The sequence below is a fragment of the Poecilia reticulata genome, chromosome 11, assembly GCF_904066995.2.
Source record: "Poecilia reticulata chromosome 11, P_reticulata-male-v2, whole genome shotgun sequence".
NCBI lineage: Eukaryota > Metazoa > Chordata > Actinopteri > Cyprinodontiformes > Poeciliidae > Poecilia > Poecilia reticulata.
The window spans coordinates 69,442-77,342 of record NC_088840.1 but is presented as its reverse complement, the minus strand read 5'-3'; the positions used below and the strand labels follow the sequence as shown (position 1 = coordinate 77,342).

The 7,901-nt window shown below is 37.6% G+C and overlaps 1 protein-coding gene across 1 annotated transcript; it reads left to right on the top strand.

The window, feature by feature from the left end:
- Positions 1-3,069: 3,069 nt before the first annotated feature.
- polr1h (RNA polymerase I subunit H) lies at positions 3,070-6,256 on the top strand. The gene is made up of 5 exons (XM_008421536.2): positions 3,070-3,218; positions 5,429-5,590; positions 5,684-5,787; positions 5,870-5,979; positions 6,054-6,256. The coding sequence occupies exons 2-5, from the start codon at positions 5,473-5,475 to the stop codon at positions 6,076-6,078; spliced, it is 357 nt and encodes a 118-aa protein (XP_008419758.1). The 5' UTR covers positions 3,070-3,218; positions 5,429-5,472; the 3' UTR covers positions 6,079-6,256.
- Positions 6,257-7,901: the final 1,645 nt, after the last annotated feature.

Here is a 7,901-nt window from a genome sequence, read left to right as displayed (position 1 = left end):
TCAAGAAAGCTCTTCCAGTTTCTCTAAACTCTTGTGTTGCATGAACTGCAGTTCAGTTCAGTTCAATTTTATGCATATAGCACCAATTCACAACAAATATCTCAAGGCACTTTACAAAAAAAAAGCATTTAAATTCAATCACGCAACTTCATGTTGAAAGTTGGTGGGGATGCATTGTGAAGAAGAAGACCATGGGGGTGGGAAGTGATAGGTTGAACAAATGTTCACATTCTTTATTGGCCACAGTTTATGCGACTGGAAAACCTTTTTTAGTGCCAAGAAAGGTCAAAACTTAAATGTGAATGCCATATGCAGTCTTATTCAATAAGCTTGTCATATTAATGGTATCTTTTGATAATGACCCTTTAGCGGGTGTTAAACATACTAACAGTTATAAAGATGTTAAAACATCAGTCATCTAATTAATCTATATAATGTGTTATCCAATTTCTATAAAATGTGGTTAAATTAAGACCGATAAAAGTGCTGATGTATGGATATGTAAAATATGTATTCTGTCTGGATATAAAACTATTCAATTCTTCAATTCTGTCAGGGAATTTTTCTTTTAAAATGGCCAATAATTTAATTTTACTTTATTGCCGCTGTAGGAGCCATGGTTTAAAATTTACCAAACTGTGACTCCTATACTTTATGAAATGTTTCATCCTATTTGTTGATTGCTTTGAATATGACTACATTAGATGAATAAATTATACAATTTGACCAGGGAACAAACACCGTAGAAAAACAGATGGAAAACAACTTAAAACCAGTTGTTTTCTGTTTTTCTCTAAGTACGTGTCAACTTAATGTCACACGCAGACCCGTTGACATGGCAACCAGCAAACAACAGATCTTTCGTAGCCATTCAAACTTGTTAAATTGTTTGTGAAATTGTGTGTAGACCAAAATCACCAGCGTATGTAAACATTTGATCAGGGTCAAATGGGAGTTTCTTTTGTCATTATGATTTAAAAAAAGGGTTAAGCTGCAAGTGAAGTTATTCAATGTATGGATAAGGTTTTAATTCAGAGCAGCGTGTCTTTACTGGACATGTTAGATCTGGCTTCTGTCTTGGGTTTGTATAGTAAGCAGCCATACACAACAAAGGGCAGTTCAGTAAAATCTAAGTTTTCTTTAGATGCGTTCCCAGAAAGATTTTAATATACACATGAGTTTCTTAAAGTGGAAAAGATCATCTCTGTTATGCAAAGTAAGCTGAGATCAGCAGTTCCTCAGCTTCCTCATTGATTAGAGTTGCTTTCTTTTCTACATCCTGTTTCACAAACATGTTCAGGAAGGCTCACAAAAAAGTGCTAAATTTGCCTGTTTCAAGTCACACGGTCCTAACCAGTGACTTAGCAAATAATTTGAACAAAAGACTGGAAGGATCAGTTCCTTGCGCAAACAGTACAATGTCAACACAGCTAAAAACAAATACTTCCTTTGCAAGAATACAGGCACGTCTATACATTTTTTAAAATTACGTTTAAATGCAATATTTATTGCGAATTGTTTCAGAAAGTGAAGAGGTCACTATAGAGATTAATTTCACATTTTAAACTGTTATTCTTTGCAGTTTTAATGATTATGGTATTTAGGTAAAGAAAACCAAAGATTAGGTGTCTCAGACAAGATTACATTAGAGCAGTGGTCTCAAGCTGCATTCCTCGACAGCCTGAGTCCTGCAACATTTTGATAAGTCCCTTGTTCTATATTAAATGATGAAACTGCTTCACTAGCATTACTAGTATACTAGTATTACTCTGGAGAGTTTTGCTAATGAGCAATGTTGAAGCCAGGTGTGCTGAAGCAGAAAGACATCTAAAGTTTGCAGGAGACCATCCTGTTCTGTGTGTGTGCTCAGAGAAACAGCTTGGGACAAGAAACTCTGAAGGTCAAGGCTAGTTTCTATAAATAGTCATCTCGAGCTCTAAAATGAAGGCAGAAGCTGAACTGTTTGTGTCCAGGATGTATGGGGTCTGCAGTGATTTCAGTTGCCCCTTTTCTTGAATCTTGACCTGTACAAGTCCTGCATGTAAGATAAGTCAGCACTGATAATCCGTCTCTATCCCACCTTTTCCCAAAAGCACACGTCATTTTGTCGATGATGTGTCACAGAATCAAACAAATTCTATCCCACTTGAATAAGAAGACAAGCACATATAAGGACACCCTACAGTTTGCTTATCACCATAGAGTTGGAGTTGATGATGCCATCATACACCTTCTTCAACAATCCCACTGTCATCTGGAAAAAGCAGGCAGCACCATGAGGATCATATGGTTTGATTTCTCCAGTGTATCTCACACAATGCAGCCTGATCTGCTCTGTGAGAAACTCCAGAAGACACATTCCTTTTCACTATGTACACTTCAGACTTCCAGAACAAATCCAACTTCTGTCATCTACAGACATACTTAAATGACTCTGCAGTTGTTGAGTGTATCAGAGATGGACAAGAGGCTGAGTCATAAGTCCGTTGTTGAGTGTATTCTCTTTTGCCGTCATCTGTTGGGGCAGCAGCATGAGAACCTGATAAAGAAGGCTGGTTCTGTTCTGGGGACGACTGTGGAACCTCTGGAGATTATTATGCAATGAAGGATTTTTCATAAAATCAAGAAAGATCATACAAGATCATCATCTTTATGAGACTGTCTTGAGAAAGAGCATCTTCAGACAGAGGCTTCTTCAGATTCAATGTAATGCAGTCAATCCCTTTGGGATTAATAAAGTATTTTTGAATATGAATTCATAATCAGTCTTTCTAAGATTATCTAATTTCTTTAATGTCAGATATCCTCACGTCTCAGGATTCTCTAAAAAGTGACTATGATCGGTGCTCTTGGATTAATTAAAAATATATGTATTTCCTAGATGTAATTATCTTTGTTATTGAATGAATCCATTTCAGTTCCATAAATCTAAACTTATACTTCACATATAACTTTGTCATTTTGAATATACGTTCTTCAAAAGAAGCTCTAAAACTCTAACAATATACCATACTTTTTTCATTTGTAAATTTTCTTATTTGTGACATTTTAAAAAAGTTAAAGATGAGAAAAATGTTAGAGTAACTGCAATAACATTGCAAACCAGAAGAAGGCAGTAAGGCGGGACAAGGGATGTCAGCCGGTATTAAACGCCAAAGAAGAAGACATCCGGCATGTGAAAAAGAAACTTGATTGTTCGTGGCTGCTGAGTGTAAAAGGTAAGTCTAACACCCTAACACCTGTCACCTTCTCATGTTATACACCTCATAAAGAGATAATGATGCAAACTTGCAGTCTGAAAGAAAACGTACCACGGATGGCAGCATAACGTTAGATTAGGCTTCCGGTGTTTGTTTTTTCGGATAGGGAAACGAAACGAGGACCTGCAGTTATTGTAGATGAGTTAAACAGTGGAACATGTCTTATTAGAATGTAACAAATATTTAGAGGAACGTCAGCATTTAAAGTCAGTTAAACAGAGAAGAAAATATTTTCTATAATCTGTTAGATGTGTCAAAATCTATTCGAAATCAATTAGATAAAAAAAAATAAAACCCAGGTTGTTTAATCGTATTAAACATCTACAATAAACATATGTATGCAAACGCTCACACTCACCTTTGTTGTGTGTTTTCATAAATTCCCTCAGAATATCATTTACATTGCAGTCAGGAATGTGGCGGCAGGGCCGCCGCCAGGCTTTCTGTGGTTCAATACTAATAATTAGCACAATACTTACTGCTCATGAATTTAACATCCAACAGTCCACATCCAGTATGCAAGTAGGTTGCTTAAATTTTTTCTATTAGTTATAGATACTGAAATGTCTCTCCCCATGAGCAACAGTCAAAAGCAACATGCAACTACACATGAAGCAATCCAGACTTCTAAAAAATTTGATGTAGTTGCATTTTATTCAAGCTGCAGTACATAACTTTAATAAAAATATGTTTTCTCCATATTTGTTAAAGCTGTCACCATGTCATAGCAGTTTGTTATGAGACAGATAATCTGTGAAAACAATCAATCTCCTCCACCTCCTTCCTGAATTACAATTACTGGTTAAAGTAATGCACCGTTCTGACCAAAACAACCAATCAGAACCAGTAGGCCACTCTTAGCACTGTGAATTAGCCTCATTCACTCACTGCTAAATGTGCTAATGGGGGAGAAACAACTTATCATTACAAGAAACTGTTGATCTGTCATCATTGGTAGCTATGCTAACTAAACTGAGCATTCACAGTTTGAATCTACACAGCTCTGTGCTATGCTAGCTGCAGCATGGCACAAATTGAGGGGGAGGAAGGATGAGCAGCACCACATGGGATTGTGATTGACAGCACTAAAACTTTCCTGCCTCTGACTGGTTGTTTCTAGCACTGGGAGAAAGCAGAGGAAATAGATTTTTCACAGATTACCTCTCCTACCATACTGTCACAACATGACAGTTTTAACAAAAATGTGGAAAAAATTTTTATAAAAAAGTGACATATTGCAGCTTTAATTTCACTCAAGAGAGGATGGGTCAGGAGGGACATGGGTTAGAGCTGCTGCTGACTGACTCATCTGTTGTTAAGAGGTCAAAGGCACAGGGAACAAGTTAAATATATGAATATGTTGGTACTTTTTTTCATTAATTCATTAAATGCTAGTGAAATGAAGGCAAACAGTAGTCTGTTGCTAAGCTAATTATGCTAAATGTTTGATAATCTCTCACAGTCTACCTATCTCTCTGGGAGAAAAACTGGGTTATAAATTAACACTATTGCCTTTTTCTCCCTCTCTCTATTTTGTTTTTGAAAACCCAATTTTATAACTTTTCTTAGCTTAACTGGCACAGTCGTTGGTGGTGGCTGTATTCAGCTGCAGCTTTTACTGACTGCAGCTGAACACAGCGTCACTGTCAAGAGCTCCAAGCAGGAATGAACCATTTCATGCAGATCCAGAGGGGGGGAAGGAGGGTCAGGGTGTTCAGGGCAAGAACAGATATGTGTTCTTTGACCTGGGAGTGGTAGCATTACATTTTTACTGCTAAAAACAATCTTTGAAAATACAATATTATTAATTTTGTATTTGACAGGATCTCGATTTTTAAAAATTTTATTTCTATGAACAAAATACAAATAATTAAATTGCTGGTCAGGGGCCCTAGTCATCACTTTTCACCCCTTTACCGTGCCCCTGGGTGGCGGTAAATACACCTTAAGTTGGTTTGCCATCCGCCAATAAAATACAGTAGTAGTAGTAACAGCAGCAGCAACAGCAGGAGTAGTATTAGGAGACTTCCGGTGGTTCAGCAGCAGGACTTAACTTGATTCTCAGCTGTTAAAACAGAAACAGTTGTTTTCTGGAAACGTTGGCCTTCTTGTGTCTGAACACACATGCTCCTGCCCTGTAAACCTGGAGCTCTGGTTGTGTTCTGTAGATTCCTGGAAACAGCTACTTCGCATTACCTTTCCAAAGAAAGACATGTCTTGTTCTGCTGGTGACCCAAACTTCTGTCCTGAATGCGGGAATGTTCTCCCGCTCCCCGGAATATCCAACACAGTTCAATGCCCTCGCTGCACCTTCAGCATCCCTGTAACAGGTACTGTCCTCCTGATTCTGATCAGCTACATTCTATCTATCTTTCGAGAGAGAGACATAGATTTGATTTTGCTTCCTTGTGTTCATTACCCAGATTTCTCTGGCCTAGAAGTCTGTTCAGCTGTGGTGTTTAACCCTGAGCAGAGGTCACTAGTGGCTCTGAAGGGTGATGATGGCTCTGAGCTGAAGGGACCTGTGGTAAGACCAGCCTGTTCATAGAGCTACATGTGGTGCTAACAGTTGGAAATGGTTAATAATGAGGGGTTCTGCTCTCCTACAGATCGACAGACGATGTGCTCGCTGCAATAAAGACGGGATGATTTACCACACTAGGCAGATGAGATCTGCAGATGAAGGACAGACTGTGTTCTTCACCTGCATAAACTGCAGGTGACTTCAAGAGACCTTTACATTTCCATATAGCTATGTGATGACTTTTCTCAGTTTCTATCTTTATGTTTTAGGTATCAAGAGAAGGAAGACTCCTGACAGAAATATTCCAAGTGTCTACAGGCAAATCTATTTACTAGAAAACACTGCTGTCAGATCCAAGTTATGTTCTGCATCTGGAATCTCACTTCAGAGGAAGAACCAGAATCGACAAACTCTACTTTTCATGTATGACTTGTTTGTGGTGGAAATAAAGTTTACAATGAGTTAACATTCACATGATGTTCCCTACATTTTTTAAAATATGAACATTTAGCAAAGATGATCAGTTAATATAAACAAAGATGTAGAGATGTACGTATATAAAAATTTGTGCCAACATCAACATCCGATAATATTGCTGATAACCAGTATTTATCAGTAATTAATACTGCTGATATAGTTTCCCGACTATATAGAATCTAAGACTAGATTATATTTTTTTTCTTCAGTGAATACCAAAATAAATTTGTAAAGCAGTTGCCTTTCTTTAAATAAGGAAACGATGCCAAACCTCTTTAAAGTTTTGGATCTACAATGATCCAAAGCACATTCTGTTCCTAAGTAAAATTTATTTTTACTGAACTTTTCACAGACATAAAATCACAAAGCGCTGTACAATAGAAATCAATCTTAAAACTACAAAACCTAAACCCAACATAAACAATATAATCAAGAGATAAAAGCCTGGGAAAATAAAAATGTTTTTCGCTGCTTTTTAAAAACTTCCACCAAGTCACCAAAACGGAGCTGCAAGAGCAAGTTGTTCCACAGCCCTGGGGCCACTGATTGAAAGGCCCGGTTCCCTTTAGGTTTTAACTGTGTATGTGGAACACGAAAGCATGAATGATTTTCTCTAGGTCAACTCTGGAAACCTAGAGAAATGTATAATATTAGAAATGTTTCTTAAACGAAAGAAACAAGAATGAGAAACAGCCTAAATGTGAGTGGAAGCCTAATGAATCAAATGTGATGTCTAGATAGCAAACCTGTCCAGTTGAATACAATTGAATGTCATCCATGTAAATGTGATAGGGTATATCTGAAAAGGACTGAACAATGCCAGCAAGTGGAGTAATACAAAAGGAATACAAAAGTGGACCCAAAACCGAGCCTTGTGGCACCCCACAAGTTAAGGAGGCATAGTCAGAGGAAAACCTGTCCGTCTTAATGCAGAATGTCCTATGAGATAAATATGAGGTCAGCCAGTTCAAAGCTAAATCAGAGATACCAGTCAGGACCTTCAGCCTGTTTAACAGGATTGCATCAAAGGCTGCATTGAGATCTAATAAAACCAACACAGAGTATTTTCCCTCATCAGCTGCCATTAACAGATCATTATGGACTTTTACTAAAGCAGTTTTAGTGAATGAAAATATTACACTCATAGTTTATTGTTGCAGGAAAAAAAATCTGCAATTACACTTTAGTTGATCATTTTGACCAATGTTACAAATAGATTGGACAACTATGATCTATAGTTTATAGGTTTATTTCTTGTCTAATTATTTTAGTTACTCTAGTTTAATTATGTTTAGTTTGCAGGACTGCTAGATTCATTTCCTAGTCCCCTGTGACTAGTGACATGCTCCCCCTCTTATCTCTTGCTCTCAGTCTCTCAGTTTGCCTTCTGCTCTCTCCCCTCACACCTGCAACCTGTTAGTTAATCAGCCCAGGTCTATTGTCCCAGTATTCACTCTCCCACTATTTGATCTCACCTTTTTCATATTTTCCTCACTCCTTCTGTTTCTTCCCTGGTTTTGCTGCATCCTTATTTTGTCTCCTGGTTGACTTTTTGTTCTGGATTATTTTTGTTTGACTCTGGCTTTCTGTGAGGAACCAGACAAAGTGCAGCCCGAAGACCCCTATGATGAATACAAACT

Coding starts and splice junctions, on each gene's coding strand:
- polr1h (XM_008421536.2), top strand. CDS start 5,473: ATGTCTTGTTCTGCTGGTGACCCAAACTTCTGTCCTGAATGCGGGAAT. Junction 5,591..5,683: donor CTTCAGCATCCCTGTAACAG/GTACTGTCCTCC, acceptor TTCATTACCCAG/ATTTCTCTGGCCTAGAAGTC. Junction 5,788..5,869: donor CTGAGCTGAAGGGACCTGTG/GTAAGACCAGCC, acceptor GCTCTCCTACAG/ATCGACAGACGATGTGCTCG.